Source organism: Musca autumnalis, unplaced genomic scaffold, assembly GCF_047663935.1.
Source record: "Musca autumnalis isolate F117 unplaced genomic scaffold, ASM4766393v1 scaffold_2, whole genome shotgun sequence".
In the NCBI taxonomy this organism is placed as follows: Eukaryota; Metazoa; Arthropoda; class Insecta; order Diptera; family Muscidae; genus Musca; species Musca autumnalis.
In genome coordinates, this window is record NW_027411755.1 from 258,302,824 (window position 1) to 258,320,662 (window position 17,839).

General features: G+C 34.9%; 3 protein-coding genes across 4 annotated transcripts in view; 1 reads left to right on the plus strand and 2 right to left on the minus strand.

Annotated features, from left to right (window-relative positions):
• The window catches only part of LOC141391892 (carbohydrate sulfotransferase 13), a 55,069-nt gene extending 52,824 nt beyond the window's left edge, over positions 1-2,245 (minus strand). Inside the window, exon 1 of one of the 2 annotated variants that reach the window (XR_012409739.1) lies at positions 896-1,982. Coding sequence is in view for 1 of the 2 variants with exons in the window: in XM_073964586.1 (XP_073820687.1) it covers positions 896-1,342 (447 nt within the window). In the remaining variant the exon portion in view is untranslated. Of the gene's footprint in view, positions 1-895 lie in introns of both variants that reach the window. The other variant, XM_073964586.1, reaches the window with a different exon arrangement.
• The window catches only part of LOC141395208 (uncharacterized), a 138,008-nt gene that overhangs the window by 66,992 nt on the left and 53,177 nt on the right, over positions 1-17,839 (plus strand). The gene's annotated exons all lie outside the window — the stretch shown is intronic.
• On the minus strand, positions 1,724-15,893 carry LOC141391893 (uncharacterized). Its single transcript, XM_073964587.1, has 4 exons — positions 15,737-15,893; positions 15,397-15,674; positions 11,398-11,469; positions 1,724-2,245 (listed from the first exon to the last, which is right to left on the minus strand). The coding sequence occupies exons 1-4, from the start codon at positions 15,774-15,776 to the stop codon at positions 1,724-1,726; spliced, it is 912 nt and encodes a 303-aa protein (XP_073820688.1). The 5' UTR covers positions 15,777-15,893.

The following is a 17,839-nucleotide window of genomic DNA, read 5'->3' on the forward strand; positions in this document are numbered from 1 at the left end:
CAGAATCCCTAAATCAGTAAGCTCATTAAGCAGGTTTGAGTAGCATTCACATAGATGCAGACGAAGGCGACGTGTACAACTATCGTGCGAATGCGATCTTCGGAGTCATCTTCCACGACAAACCAGAGTAGTTTTGGCTCTACTACGTTCGAAGTGGTGCAGTCGCCTCGATTACCATAGGCCAACGATTGATAATAACGTGCAAAACATCTGTCTAGCATGTACATTTTTAACTGCGATGCCAAACATACTTAACTAAGGCAGGGTACACACCATCATTAAAAACTGACAGTAAACGTACTTTTAGGACAATTTTCTGGCAAATAAAAATAGGTTTAGTGCCGGCCCACACTATGGCGATTTCAATGAAATAATTTCATGAAATTAGGAGCATGGAACTCGATCTATGATCGCATAATTTCACGAAATTTGCTCAATGAAATCACTCTAGTGTGGACCGGGACTTAGCTAAAAATGTTTGAAATATTATTTAGAGATTAGGAAAGTAATTATTCAGCTAGACCTCGTTTACTGAAAAATATTAAAACTGAATAGGCTTTAATAAGGTAGTTAGGACCTAGAACACCTGCTTTTAAGGAATATTTGGTAACCCTGGTGATTTAAAAAAGGAGGAGAAAGTAGAACTTGATAATTATCAAGTACAACTTGATAAATTATCATTCAAATTAAGTCTGAAAATTAGTAATATCCCATGGTCGCAGTTACATAAAATCCATTTTTGGGCAAATTTTAAAATAATTGTTCTTTGCAAACACTATTAAAAAAGTTTCGAAAAATTTTGAATAATTTAAACGATTTGCTTTTTTAAAGTTTTAAAATGAAGAGATGGATATTTTGATTTGTTTCCTTGGGCGCCAACCAACGATAAACTTACCTTTGGCACATAACAGTACAAAAATTTCATATCCTTATCCACAATCATGTGTTCCATTTGTTCCTCGGTTAAATCGTTCAAATCCTGTTGACTATAACCCAATGAATCACATTGTTTTTGCAGAAATTCCTGACGCTGCATGTTAATAGTTTGGGTTAGTTCCAAACTACGATGGGCAATTTTCACCTTATTATTGTTAACATCTTCAAATGCACCGCGTATTAAATCGATTTGCAAAATTAAAAGGAAGACAGCGGCAACAATTGTCACAAAAAGTGATCGACGATTGACGAATTTTGTGCGTTGAATTGGAACAACAGACAAGTCTAAGTCTGATTCGGATGGGGAGAAATTTGATGTGAAATTATTATCATCTGTACAACAATTCCAATGTTGATTCGAAGAATCTCCATCGTTTGTAGTTGTTGTAGTGGACATTATCATCATCTTGGTTTCACACAGAATGGAATGTTGTTGTAGCAACAACTTTTGGAGATCTGGTAGTTGTTGGATTTGTTGCGGGTAGTTGATGATGATGGTGTTGCCGTTGTTGTGGTTGTTGTTGTACAATGAAGCAGGCGATGCTTTGAATGTGGATATTTTCTTTTCTTGACTCTGATCTTGATTGCAATTAATTGGCACATGGAATGTTTCTTGGACTTTGGTTGTTGTTGGGGTTGCTTTTCTTTTAAAATCATTTGGTATTTTATTCAAAATTATTTTAATGAACGGTTTTTTATTAATTCAAAATATCAACACTTTCTTCGATTTGCAAACACTTGTAGCTGACCCAATAACCGTATTGTGGTGGCCAGCCGGCTACTTTTTTTATTGCCTCTTTTTGCCTAAATATTTTTCACGTTTGGTAAACCTTAAAGTCTGTGCATTTTCGATGCCACATTCACTTAACAATTTGCGACCGTTTTCATCATTTATCAACGATTTGGTAGCGGGATCGAATAAAGCGTACGCTCGCCATAGGTAACGCCAGCTAACGCACGGTCTATGTTGATGACCGTTGTATGCCGCAGAACAAACTAATTCGCCAGTTTGGTGAATGGGTCCGATGGACTTCAACGCTGCTTCTGCTGCTGTCATTGTTTCACTTGTATTTCTTGTTTCTTGCTCTTGGCATTTCTCTTTGTTGCTCTCTGATTCGTCGTTGGTTGTGCTCCACAAATGAACCCCACCATCAGAGCTGCTAGTAGCGCCAGTGTTGCTGATTGAGTGTTGGAGTCTCCTCCGTAGACGCTCTTCTTGTCGTTCTCTTAACTCTCTTTTTTGTTGAATGTCTGCGTGTGCGGCTATGGCTTTCTTTAACTGGGCAATAGTGGGCTGATCTTGTGGCAACTGTAATGAGATTAAATTTCAATAAATTTAAGGTTGAAATTGTAGCAGTGGGAAAATAAGAAATATATTTAAATGTATAAGGAAACAAGTAAGAAAGTATCAGTCAGCGACAGAGATATACCCGGAACAACTCTAGTTTAGCAAAAACTCTCCGATTTTTTTAAAAAAATTTTCTAGAGGTAGGTATTTTTGCGCTGATTACCGGAATATAAAATTTTCTTGGGGGACGGACCCGGTTACCCGGTTATTTGAGCCGAAATTCCGGGTACCAGGTACCGCTAGACCCGTTTCTACTGAACCGATTGTTTTGTTATCCTTGGAAAGCTTATGAAAATACCTATCTAATAAGTGGTGACATGACTGGTTCAGAAGTTATAGCAAAAATATCGATTTTTGGACCCGGGTTTTTCGATAAAACCCTCAAAAAGTCGAAAAGGGGCCATTATGGGCGCAAAATTAAATTATGACATATTGTAGCTAATACTTTAACCTTTGCAAAATGGAGCTGTATGTTGTAATAACTTCACTGGATCCAGAGATATTGGCCTTAGAACCATTGTATCCGGTGATAAAATTCTTCTGCCTTAAGATTTTCTCCTCTGGGGTATGTCCAACACCGGCTACGCGATCCAAAGTTTTTCTAAATTCGACACCTTTTCTAAATAGCAGGCTATCGGCCGGGGCTTGAGATTTTCTCCTCTGGGGTATGTTCAACACCGGCTACGCGATCCAAAGTTTTTATAAATTCGACACTTTTTCTAAGTATGAAAGTAACGTTTTTCTAAAATTCATATCAAAACTTGAGCATTTTCTAAAGAAATGAACCCATTACAACTGGGATGTGATGATTATAAGGTCATTATCTCTGGATCCAAAGAAGATATAACAACAAATAGCACCATTTTGGAAAGGTAAAAGTATGAGCTATAACATGGTATGAATAAGATGAGCACCCATAATGGGCCTCTTTTCGACTTTTTGAGGATTTAATGGAAAAACCGGGTCCAAAAATCGATATTTTTGCTATAACTTCTGAACCGATAAAAATAACCCAATCATATCACCGGCATTTTTATAAGCTTTCCAACGAAAAAAATCGGTTCAGTAGAACCGGGTCTAGCGGGTACCGGGTACCCGGACTTTTGGGTCAAATAACCGGGTAACCGGGTCCGTCCCCCAAGAAAATTTTATATTCCCGTGATAAGCGCAGCAATATCTCCCACTGCAAAAAATTTCAAGAAAATCGGAGAGTTTTTACTAAACTAGAGTTAAGCCATATACCCTCAGCCTCGGACCTAAAGAATAGGGATTATTTAAGTTTTTGGGCCAATTTCTCAAAAAGTATGGACTTGCCCCTGAAAAAAAAGTTTACCGTTTTAGCAAAACATGTTGCCAAAAAATTAAAAATGATCCCAGACGAGTTCTTATGCTGGACACCTAACATTTTCGTGGGAGGTACCCGAAAGAGTGGTCCGATGTAGTCGAAATTCGGGCATAATTAGATACTGTAAGAAATAATACGATGTACAACGTTTGGATCAAATCAGTTTCTCCCTTCTAGGGTTGTCTTGCGTACTACCCAATTTTGTTGGTACCGGGGGGGTTGGAGATTTTGCACCATTATTTCAGTAAGTATAGACTTGCCCCTAAAAAAATTGCGCCGTCGTAACAGGTCCCGCAAAAATAAATTTTTGGAAAAATGTCAAAACGATCCAAGGCGAGCAGTTAAATTACCCTTTTCCAAATTTTATGTGGGTGGTATCCGACGGACGGGACCTGACACTCCGTATTCCAATCTGATACATGACTGGATGAAATAATACAATATGCAAAGTTTGGAACAATAAGAAACTTCCTGCGAAAGTTATCTTGCGGATTTGCCATTTTAGTTAGTGCCGCCAGGGTTTCTTGGAGCTTTTATTATCTCAGGAAGTGTAGACTCGAAAAATGTACCATCGCATAGGAGACCGCAATGACAACCTGCTGTAGGAGTGGACCGATATAGCTTAGTTTTGTTAGATTTTAAGTGGCCCCACTTGTATGGAAAGATGCGACAAAAATATTTATAATCGTCGGATCAATCAGATTTTTTCAGTATATGCTAATAATAAGTAAAAAATACTTTAGCCAAAAAATGTAGCGGTACCACCCGATTTCAGGTATTTTGAAGCTTTTATCTACCTTTTTGGCCCTAATTGGCTGTACTTTGGTATTTGGAGTTCTCAATGATCAAAAACCTTCTGTGCCAAAAATTGTGGTCTTAGTTCCAGGTTTTGGTATATCCCTCATATTACGGTAGCTCCATATTTCAGTTATTTTTATGTACATTTTTGGTTCGAATTAGTTGTAATTTGCTATTTGGAGTTCTTAGTGCTAAAAAAACGTCTCCGACTAGTATGGTGGACAGGAAAGGAAACAAATTATTCCATTTGAGTCCCCATGTAGCGGTACCACCCGATTTCAGGTATTTTGAAGCTTTTATCTACATTTTCGGTCCTAATTGGCTGTATTTTGGTATTTGGGGTTCCCAATGCTCAAAAACCTTCTGCGCCAAAAATTGTGGTCTTAGGTCCAGGTTTCGGTCCGAATTGGTTGTAATTTGTCATTTGGAGTTCTCAATGATCAAAAACCTTCTGTGCCAAAAATTGTGGTCTTAGTTCCAGGTTTTGGTATAGCCCTCACATTACGGTACCTCCCTATTTCAGTTATTTTGAGGTTTTTATCTACATTTTCGGTTCGAATTGGTTGTAATTTGCTATTTGGAGTTCTTAGTACTAAAAAAACGTCTCCGACTAGTATCGTGGACTGGAAAGGAAACAAATTATTCCATTTGAGGTCAGAATATAATAAATTAAATCCGATTCGATTTTCAAAATTTTTTGTATGATTACTTTTTTAGCCACAACAAATAAAGAAGGCCGAGCTTATTTTCGATCTAGGCTGCCCTTTTCTTGTTTATTCTTTTAACAGAAGCTAGGCAAGCAGGCGAGGCTACTTATGTATCTAGGCCTTAATGTATTAGTAAGCAAATTCTGCATTCCGCCATGGTGCAGTTGTTAGCATGTTCACCTAGAAGCTAGCTACAAATTTGGACAAGTAAAACCTCTCCAATAATAATGAAGTATTATTCCATTGGAAACTTGCAAACTTGTGACAAAATTCTGAGAACAACAATTTGTTCTTTATACAGTTTAGACCATCCTGTTTTCGGTTTAATAGATCCATCCATTCATTCGTATCTAATTATATTAAGTGCAATTGACATGAAATAAAAACATAAACAAAATGTTGTTTGATACGTAAAAGCATTATTTTAATTAACACAGCAATAAATAATCTTAAAAAAAGAAATAAACTTGTTATTAATAAATAAAAACAAAATACAGTCGAAACTCGATTAAACGTAATGGTCGGAACCGGTTGCATAACGGATAATCTTTAATTCATGACAAACGCTTAGCGTAGCCTTTGAAAGTTATGAGTTTGGTTCTGAACACTAACACGCCGTGGAGTAACACTATTTCTCATGCATTTTTAATCACAAAATATGATTCCTGCAAATATTTACAAATAAGAGCAGTTATGAATTTTATGTGGAAAGTAATGTCTTCTAAAATTAATTATCTTTGCATTGTTTTTGTCCATTGAAATTTGGTCGAATGAATTATAATTCCGGATCCTAAAGATTTTCGCGTTTAATCGGTGTAAAATGAACAAAAAATCGGTGTTTTCCATTCACGGATAGGATAACACTATGCAACACTGAAAATGCAAACAAATTCTAGTATGCATTTTTTGAAAGTACATATTTAGACTACAAAACCCTAGTAGGGTTTTGTCCTGTCAAATCCAGTTCAGATTTTATGGCTTCATCTAAACCGGGCTAAATCTACACTTTTTGCATTTATCAGGCCTTTATCCCTGAAACGAATAGGAATTTTGACTTACTGTCTTTAGCACAAGATCTATTTAACAGGTCACGTAAGTAGCACAACAACAACTCTATTTTGGCCGAAAATTCTTCAATATGTCAAAATGTTTGTTTACGTTTTCATACAATTTATTCACAATAACAAAATATTTGACAGATTGAAACCAATCAGCTGGCCGTTTTACGCCACCTTATAATTTCATCATGCTTTAGCAATATTGTAGCCCTAAACTAATAGAACGTAAGAAAACTCCATCTAGGACATAAAAATCTATAAAATATAGAAAATTTTACATAATTGCTGAAATTGTGGTCAGTATCGGCTAAACTATTGGGAGTTGAACCAAGCAACCTTTTGCAAAAATCTTCCAAATAAAGTTCTCAACAATTCTTTAGAACATTCTGAAACTCTAAAATGCTTACTTCATGTTGTTTCAGCGGTATTTTGCATCATATCTTTTACAACACGTATTTCAAACATAGTTCACACCAACAGTTTATTCTCGCATTTCGGATTTCACTACATTATTGACATTTTTTTAATTGTCGTTGAAAAATGTACTGAAAACAACGGGATAGAGGCATTTTACAACAATGACATGTTCTGAAGAGTGGTGTATTACATTCCAGGGAATATTCCAAAAGAAAATATTCAGAAAAAATTAACGGTTTTGGAGATACGGTGCGAAATGTAAAAAAATTGTGGCATTTTTGCATATATTTTGAATTTTAAGGCAATAAATGTAGTTTTTCGAATTCATTATTTTTCCAAATATTTTATTCTTGTCCTTATCTACAAATTTGCTTCAGAGGTCAGAAAAAGATTCGCATTGCTTTCAGAGATATAGCCCCGAATTTCTTTAAAAACTCAATATTTAACCATGTTTAGATGGGGCCATAAAATCCGAGCTGGATCTGGCACAACATAACCCAACTAGTGTTTCTTGTCGTTAAAAATGTTGTTGTTTATTAAAAATGTTGCACAGTGTAATGGATGTTTACGGATAATCGAGATTCGACTGTAAATAATAAATTTTGTTGTTAACAATGTGTAAATTTATAAATACATCTATATACTGCTTTGTGGTATTATTTTGTTCACATCTGTACGTAATAGTATATGCCACATTAATATTATTATTTATTTGCCAACACAACAATAAAATTTTAATGGCTTTTTTATAATATCCGTTCATTATTTGTGTTTGTTTTCACAAATATCATTAAGAAGAAATTTATTTACTCGTATTCGATGCTTTAATTTTAAAAAAGGGGTGCAAGTACACAAGAGCACACAAAACGGAGTTGAATTCAACGGACCAAGTGTTAGTGTTAACATGATATCCACCTTATGCTTATGATAGCACCACAAAAATATTATTTAAAAAAGGCACACTTTAGCAGATTCTCCTTCTAACTTCATAAAGGTATCGGTTACTTCCTTTACTGATCGTCCCATGATGTCTATATCATCAGCATAAGCAAAAGCAGGCAACATGTGGCTATTGGTGTAGATACATATTTCCCTCAATCAATTATGTACAATCTAAGGGCTGTTCGAGAATAGTTTTGGCATTTTTACGGATATAATGTTTTACAATGAAATAATGACCAGAAATTTCTAAAAATGGATGGTGGACACGATAACTTACGAATTGAGTATCGGAATTGGCCGAAAAGTTGCAGATTTGTTGTACTTCTTTCAAACGTACATTATTTCAAAAATCAGCTTGCCTCACAACATTTCAAAATTGTCGATTAAATGTAGTTTAAGGGCTGTTTGGCTGTTTTGTTTTAAAATTTCTACCTAAGGTTGTCCTTGTGGACCTGCTTACAACGATCGAATATTTTTCGCGGTTCAAAAACTTTAAAAATTTACGTTAAAATGACTGATGCACATCGTAATATGCATCGCAAATCTAAATCAAGTTCGAAGATGGACTACATCGGATACCTCCTATATCACAACAGTTGAAAATATTCACTAAGTGCACATTAAGGGCTGTTTGAGTATTGATTTGAAATATTAATTGAAGGTAGTACTTTGGATTCTTATTACAGGAATAGTATTTTTTCGTGGGCACGTTCATGCTTCGTGACATAATGGCCCACAATCTCAACTAAAACGGCTTGTTGCCACGGTAACTATCGTGAGGAATGACTCCCAAAATTAGATCCAGTTGCAAGATGGACTATGTCGGTTCTTCCGTTGGGTGACTTCTCTGCACTACAACGCTATAGATTTATTTTCCACACTTCTCACTGGATTGGTCCGACTATCCCCACTCCAATAGTACGTTTTTATATAAGATTAAGTTTTGTTTACGCAGCAAACTCTTTTTTTAGCGAAAAACTGCGGGTATTTAGCTGGCGGCAAAGTCGACAGATTGTTTTTTGCTTCTTGTGTTGTTATGTATCTAGTTTTAATCTGTATTAAATATATTTTTCGTTTTATTTCATTCTCCAATCCAAGTAAAATATTTAAAATCCACAATTTGCTAGATTTGTATATTTAAAAACATTTAGAAATGGGGTAATTAGCATGACATCAAGTGTCAAGTCCAATGTTTTTGGTACACATGCAAAATAAATTCAGTATTACTCTTAATAATTTAATTAATCATGAAAAAATGGAATGGAAAGTCGACTATTATAAGCGCCAACACACGATGCAAGCGACGTAAATAAATCAAAACAAAATTAACTACATTTGTTGTATGCATAGAATAATGTTGTACACATATACATACATATACTGCACAGTTCGTGTGAAATTATAGTCATTATAAATATGTTAATTATTTACACTGTGCAACAATTTTAAGGTAATCTTGTGCAAGCAATTTGAGCTGAGGATTTTTTGAAAGTACAGACACAAACGACAAAAACCCTAGTTGGGTTTTGTTGTGTCAGACCCAGGGATTCGGAGTCTACGAGTCGGAGTCGTGCAATTTTGAAGGAGTCGGAGTCAGAGTCTGAGTCGAAAAAAATAACTCGACTCCGGGCAATTTTTTTCAACATTATAAAAATATAACATTAAATTCGGGACACCAAATTTTTCAAAAAAATCATTATTTATTTTAAAAGAAAAATATAAGAAAACAATTAAGCAAACAATATATTAACTAAGTTAGAGGGTGATTCACAGGATATCTACTATCCTTTGAAGTCAAATCTTTTCAGCTCTATGTTGATTACAAAATGCATGTTGAAAATATTTTATGGTCCAATTGATGCTTTAATTTTTTTGCAATCAAAAGTAAAGTTCTATGATATTCTAATTATAATTGGGCATTTAACGTCTTCTGTACAAGTTCTACAAGTCTTCTGCCAGAAAACCTACTGGTCTTCTCACAATTGTCTATTTCGAAGAGCTTTTACATAAAATTAGATAAAATCTTAATTATTAGATGATTCTATAAAAAACAGAATCTAGAAATTCATCGATCGATTTTGTCATATTTTATTGGCCCGTTTTATGACAAAAACGCTTTTTAAGCCAACAAATTTCTGTCCACCATTTCCGTAAAATCTAATATTTTTACAAAATCGATAGATAAAGGACTAGATTCTGATATTCTTGATAAGCCCACAAAAATATGTGGAAGGAAATCGGAGCTAAAAATACCTCGACTCCGAAATCCTGGTTAAATATTGACTTTTTAAAGCAATTCTGGGCTGAAGCAAATTTGTGTTTGAAATACGTGTTGCAAAATATATGATGCAAAATACCGCTGAAACAACATGAAGTAAGCATTTTAGAGTTTCAGAATGTTCTGAAGAATTGCTGAGAACTTTATTTGGAAGATTTCTTCAAAAGCTTACTACTTGGCTCAACTCCAAATAGTTTCCAGCAATTTTGAAAAATTTTCTATATTTGATCGATGTCCTAGATGGAGTTTTTTTATGTGGTCTTTTCGAAATATAATTTCTGCTAGTTTAGGGCTGCAATATTTAGGGCAAAGACAGCAAGGTCAAATTCTTAATCGAAAGATAAAGGCGCGATAAATGCACAAAAAAACTGTAGTTTTAGTCCGATTTAGATGCGGCCAAAAAAATCCAGGACAAAACCCTACTAGTTTTTTTGCAGTTTCAATATGTGTTTTCAAAAAATGCATACTAGGATTTGTTTACATTGTGTTGCATAGTGTTATTTGACCCATTAAATTGTGGCATCGTATTCACATGAAAAAAAAACAAAGCTACACTATCATTACTACCGCACTTTTCTTTAAATGTATATTTGAAAAAAAAAATATTTAAATATTAAGACACTTCAAAAAAATTCCCATAACGGTAACGGAAATACGTTTTGCACAAATACATATTTAACCCAGTAACATCAATTCGGATTTCCCTTACAAAAAGGAACATTATTATTTTAAACAATTAGCAAATCATATTAAAGTAAATATCAGATTTGTTTACATTTTTGTGAGAATTTTGTTAATTCGACATACCGTTTTTTACCGTTATAAACTCATCATGATATTAAGGTGGCGTTCTATGGTAGCAATGAAAAATTACAATATTTAAAAAAAGAAATATGTAAAAAATTAGTTAAGAGAGTGTCTCTTTATTCAAAAATGTACGTTTTATTTTAAAAATGCCTAGTACTATTTTTTAGTAATATTATCTACGATCCATATTTTGATTTCTAAGTTACGCAAGAAGATCAATAGTTTGGCAATGATCGTAGAATATTGCGTTGAGACTTCATTAGTTATCATTGTTACTCCTTAGGTAATGATAACTCAATTAATTAAATTAATTATCACATAAAAATGACCTCGACCGTAATAAAGCAACAATAAAGAATATATTTCACTTTAATGCCCTATGAATATTACAAGAAGATAAGTAATTCCCTACGACTTCAATGTCTATATTAGATAACTATTGACTCTCGCTGCTATTCTAAAAAAATACATTCATGTAATGCTAATGACTATTAATTACAAATTTGAACTTGACAATCGCCTCGACGTTCATTTTATTTACACGCAAACAAAACTCACACTTTTATTTAGAATGAGTTTGCGTAAATAATTAAATATTTACTAATCACTTTAGCTTCTTTGTATACAAAATAAAAGCAACAAATCGTCTTTCCAAGAGTTAAGCAAGCACATGATTGATTAGTGAGCGGCGTGTATCAATCAAATGCTAAACATTTCAAAATGAGGAACGCCTTGAAAATTCTAAAATTCTTTATACTTACCACAACTTTAAGCGTAGATAGTCCATCTCTTTCAATGTATATAATAGTTCCGCCACCTTGAGCCAGTGATATCTAGTTGAAAGATAATGAAACACAGTTAAAATAGTAAAGGTGTTAAAATGCTAATATTATACTCGGAATAGGAAATGAGTGACAAGATATATGTATGTAGATGGAACAAACTAGTTTAGGTGAAAATAAGTAGATATATCACAAAATAAGAAGAAAACACATAAAAATCTCAATTGGTGTCAATGCTCCGTATTATATATAAAAGGGAACAACTTCAAAAACCTACACTAAAAAAGTTGGATCGACTTTATTGAGCAACATTTTTCACGGTGCGGCTTAACTAAATTTAAATAAAAGGTGCTTACACCTTGGAAGTTTTTGCTGAACTACAATGTTCATAGATGAGAAATATCAACAAACAAAAAAATCGCCGTAGGTTTTACTTGGAAACCACGATCCGTATCGTTATGTGACTAACGAAAATGTTGTAGCAGTGCAAATTCTCTACAAGATTGACCTTTATGACTTTTTCCTAGGATTTAACATTTTTGAGATATTGAAGTTCAAATTGGGATAATGGACTGACTGTATCGCCTCCTTAGAAAACAATGTCAAGCACAGAGTGCCTTAACTAACCTTAAGTTAAAACAACTTACATCTGGGATGTTTTTGTGGATTCTGAAACAGCAATGTTCATTGCTACAACATTTTCTTTAGTCCAATTACGATACGGCTCGCGGTTTCCAAGCAAAATGAAAACACAAAAAACCCCTAAAAATGTGAACTCTGACTGCGGGTTATTTGAAATTCCTCCGGCGATTTTTTTATTTTTTTTTTTTTTTATTTTTCTCATCTATTAGCATTGTAGTTTCAGAATCTGCAAAAACTTCCCAGGTGTAAGCATATTCCATTTGTTTTATTCTAATACATATATTGGAACTATACCCAAGAGCCTGGGAGCTATCAGAGCTTCCACCGAGAACCTTAAATCATACGGCTGGTTTTAACACCCGTTAAAGGTAGTGAACTAAAATGTGCCACGCGTTCACCCATAAGAACCTTAAAATCTTGGGTTTGGGCGTCGGGTTAGTAACCTTCCCCTAGAAAAAAGCAGCATACTATGAAAAAAAAACGAAAGTAAAGAAAAACAACGTTGACGACACCCGCAAACGTTTTAAGGACCTTGATCTCCGAATCTGCACCTGGAATGCTCGCACTCTTTATAGAAATGCTGCAGTTTACGTATTGGCAGATGTACTCGAAAAGTTCAATGCCGACTTTACTGTCATACAGGAAATACGATGAATTGGGAAAGGCGTCATAAAAATACCTAAAGTTGACGCACAGTTTTTATTATAGCTGCTATGACACAAAGCATGAGTTTGGTTGCGGATTTGTAGGTGGTCGTAGATTAAAACATCTGGACTCCGGCTTCACCCCAGTGAATGAATGACTTGCTGCAATACGGATAAAAGCAAAATTCGTCAACAATAGCTTAATCTTCCTAAGACAATGGCGAACAGACCAATGATATATTCTACGAGCGCTTAGAAGACCGTTGTCCTGCCCATGACGTTAAAAATATTCTAGGCGATTTTAATGCCAAAATTGGAAAGGATATTGGCCCAACAATCGGGAAATGCAGTCTCTCTGATACACTTCGCAGCAGGAAAAAACAAGGTAGTTAGCAGTACCAGATTTAAGCATCTCGATATTCATAAGGGCATCTGGCTGTCTCCAGATCAAAGAACAAGAAATCAAATTGATCACGTAGGGCGTGATGGATGGAAGACATTCATCGAGCGTATTGGATGTACGATCGTTCCGAGGTGCAAACATAGACTCGGACCACCACCCTGTTGCAGCAAATGTAGCAAATAAAGTAGAACAGACACAACACGGAATTTGAACATCGATAAGCTGCAATCACAACAGATAGCCACAGCATATTCCACTCAACTGACCCAATTGCTTAATCAGAGCACTTCTCGTCCCGATAACATATCAGCACAATGGCAAATATTGCCCACTCCATGCAAACAGCCGCAAAATCCATTCTTGGATACCAGAGACCTCCACCATGGAATCAACGGTATGACCAGAAGTGTCATGCTGCTACCGAAGAAAAAATGCGGCATATAGGGCTACTTTGCAATTAGTAGCACGAAAGATGTATCTGGAGAATAGGTAGGAGGAGAAACGTCCATATGGTAAGGAGAATGCGTACCACACGATTGGAACATGAGCATCCTGTGTCCTGTCCACAAGAAAGGAGATAAGACATATATGCTCTAACTATAGGGACATAAGTCCACTCCCTTTTGTCTACAATATATTGATATTATGCGAACGACTAAAGCCTACGGTCAACAAAATAATTGGACCATACCAATGCGACTTCAGACCTGAAAAATGAATTTAACCGACAGCATCCGAACAGTTTTGTGCCAAAAATAGTTTCAGACAAGGTTACAGCCTTTCGTGTGTCTTCAACATTCTGCAGGAAAAGGTTATACGAATTGCCAATAGCCGGAATAGCTGATAATGATAGACATCATGGGTCGATCAGTAAAAGAAGTAACTGATACCTTATGAAGGTCGAAGGAGAATCTACTAAAGGGGGTCTGGCGGTAAACGGCGAGAAGACCAAGTTGATGGTGTCGACGCATAATGCGTCCATAATTAAGTCCTATAATTTTGAGGTAGTAAAAGTCTTCGTCTACCTCGGCACCGCCGTAAACACAACAAACAACATCAGTTGTGAAATAAGAAGACAATTTGTAAGTAAGCAATTTAAAAACCCACACCTCGTCAAACAAAAATAACACTATACAAAACGCAGATACTACTAATGTATGGTTTCGAAGAATGGGTACTTGTGCAAGCAGATAAGGCAGTGCTTGGTGTGTTTGAGAAAAAAATTTTCGTTGATGGTGAATATCGACGTCGTATGAACCACGTGGAGTATCTGCTATACAACGACATCAGTATAGATAATCGTATTGCTTTGGCTAGGCCATATCATAAGAATGGCGGTACACACAGAAATGGCAAATCCTGGAGAAGACCCAAGAGATGCAGATCGACACCTGCCACCTTTTTGTCGATTTATCCGTATAGAAAAACGTCTCGAGATGCAACGATTGCGTTGACTATGCCATATCATAAGAATGATCAATGATGATCCCGCATAGAAAGGTGTATAAATACGTGCCACATGGCGGTACATGCAGAACTGGATGGAACAAAGAAGTGAAAAAAGAGATCGAAAAACGCGATATTCCAAAAAGCTAATCGACAAAGTCTCTGTTTGAATTTGAGATTGGAGATCTTTTCTTAGTTCGGCTTACGGAACAAATGTTCTGTAATGGGCCAGCTAAGTAAGTTATTTATTTAAAGATGATTTTCAAATGCAAAATTCCAGCTAATTCGGTCAGAAAACATAATTTTAACCTTCAAAATGCCCGTAAACAGGGCAATATTTTTATACGGGCGCTACATCGAAACTAGGACCATATATACATATGTATATACATACATATGTATACAAAATATAGCCTATCGAAGATGGTCTGCCTGCAAACAAAATACGCATCTGTGCTGTTTCTGAAAGGATATATCCCAATTCAGTCCCAATTAAATTATACATTTTTGTTCACATTTCGATTTGCCTACTATATTGCAATCGATAAATTTATATTTTATTGAATGGCGATGTTCATTCCTACGATGCTGCGTTCTATCGAATCCTTAATATTGTCACCCGATTCTTATAGGAATGGATTTTTTGACTACAGTTATGGTGCCGTTATCGTGGAGTAATTTTTGTCATATTTCTTGGTTTTGGCTGCATAATCTTGTAATGTAAATGTATGACTTCTTTATGATCCACAATGAGAGTGTTCATCAGCTTACATTTCCATTGTTTCATGTTTTAAAACCAATAATGTCCATAGGATTATAATATCAAACAGCTATTCCTCTTACCTCTCCTTCAAGTTCCTCTGGAGTAACATCATATGGGATGTCGGATAAAATATCTTCATTTTCCAAAATTTCTTTCAGCTGCATTTCACTAGCATGGATTAAGGCATCTAGCTCGGATGTTTCAAAATCTTTTGAACGTCTCTCCAATTTGGCTTTATTCTTCTTCCGATTGACACCAATTCCACCATTACGAATACGGCGTTCCCTTTGAAATTTGCGGGCCAAATTAATTGGAAGATGTTGACGTTTTTTCTTGGCTTTAATTGGACGACGTTTTCCTGAAATGTTTACACATAAATTCATGAAATTTGTCTTGGAATATAATCCGTAGACATCTTACCTGTTGTCCTTCTGTCACATTTTGAAGAATTACTCGGCATAATGTTTCAAAGATTCCAGAGTTCGCAAACGTTCCACTTATCACGAGGAAGAAATGTTCAATTTTAATGTTTACGAATGAGTGTGAAGCATAAATGCGAGACTGTTTTTGTTTACAATTTTGACATTGGAAAATTCAATTAAATTATTCACTGAAAAGACAACTGAACTGGTTTACCAAACAGAGCCATTCACAATAGCATCGGTGATATTGCCATATTTTTTTATTATTCATGATAACGTGAAGGCAGACCGACCAATCAAATTAAAGAAAGCGTTAGATTTAAAAAACTACCATGATGAAATTATGGAAATAAATCTTGAACTGTATAATGCATAAAAGTTTGAATTCGTAGAATTTGTAGTAGGGATTTAAGGAAAAAATTTCCTTCATCGGAAAAGGATTTTTTTCCGGCGTAGACAAATAAAATACGTTTAAATCGTACGTTTTTTAATAGATGGCCTTCAAACGGGTATTAAAAACTTTCTCCTATTTATTTTTAGTTTTTCAATAGATTACAAAATGTTCATTACATTATAGAAATAGTAAAAAGATACAAAGTGTTTTAATCTACATATATACGACTTAACATGAATGTTGTGAGTCGGAATGACATGCGAAAATTGAAATTGTTGATTTATTAAGATTTATATTAAAAGAGTATAATACTGTTAATCTGTTATTAATAGCATTAGCAAAAACTAGCTAGTGTGACCAAGGACATAGGAACAGAATATAGTCCCTGGATATTTTAAAAATTCTCTACAAGTGTTGTATCACCCACAAGGGTACCGATGGGATCAAAGGATATCAAAGGGTTCGGAACTGCCCTGTTTACACTGTACAACAAAATTCAATTTTTATAAATTACAAGAAACCCTGTACAGATTATGAAAGACGGCCGAAAAATAGAAGACACGTGTATCGGCGCTTTGAAAGTTTACATCGGAAAGTACCCTAAATGCGTGGGATAGATTTTTGGAAATATTCGAGCTAGGATTCCTTGAAATCCTTGAATTTTAGGCATATAGTATCTTTGGCAATATTACTGCCAACAATGCGAGGAATCTTTAGTTACAAAATGTAACCCTCAAGCGAGTCATTAAAAAAGGGGTATTTTTGGTCCGTGTTTCGAAAAACGATTTAAATTCCCGTTAAAATGCGATCGAATCGGATCCGAATATTCTACAAAAATATTCGCCATAATTTTTCATTATAGGCTCCAGAATATATCAGAACTCTAAATCTTACCTGGAAGCCCAGAATCTGTAAAAATCAAAAGCACGTCTTAGTGTTAATGCTGTACTTTATCTATGTTTATGCCTTGTTGTCCCACAAAACATCATGTAGGTGGATGACGTCAAAGACAAAAATATTCTCCGTGAAATTTTACTATAAGTCACCAAAAAAATGAAATATTTATTTACATTATATGCTGTTTATATTAGAGCTTTTTGCAGGGTTAACCTTCTTTATAAAGATTTATTTGAAATATATGCAATGGAATTGACATTTAAAACCCAGTCGGTTTGTTAAATCCGGTTATATATAAACGGGGTATTATACAACAATGAAATATCTACAACAATTTTGCCAACAAAACACAAAAATATTTTTTAGTGAAATTTGTTTCGTTATTTTTTCGAGGTCCTCTTTCATAATCTGCACTAGACTGGTTTTAACTCAAAGGGAAAAAATCGATGTCGGGTTTTTTAGGCGGCACCCCCTAAAGTGTTTAGATTTATTAGATTTTAAGATTGCCAAAGTTTGAGCACAATCGGAGTATGTTAACAGGTGCCACTACACAGTGTCCAATTTTCCGAAAAACCTGGCCAAAAATCGAAATAGAAATTGTATCAATTTACACTAAATAGTGTCAAATACTGTTTATAGGATCCCACTGCGTGCATTTATGAAAAAATATGTACGTTTCTTGTTAAATAAGTGGGTAGAAAAACAGGTCAAAGTGACCCTATTTGGAATATTTTTTTGTCTCAATATTTAAGTTGTTTATAAAACTATGATAATATCCAAAATAAACAACGGGTTTTAAATATGTATTTT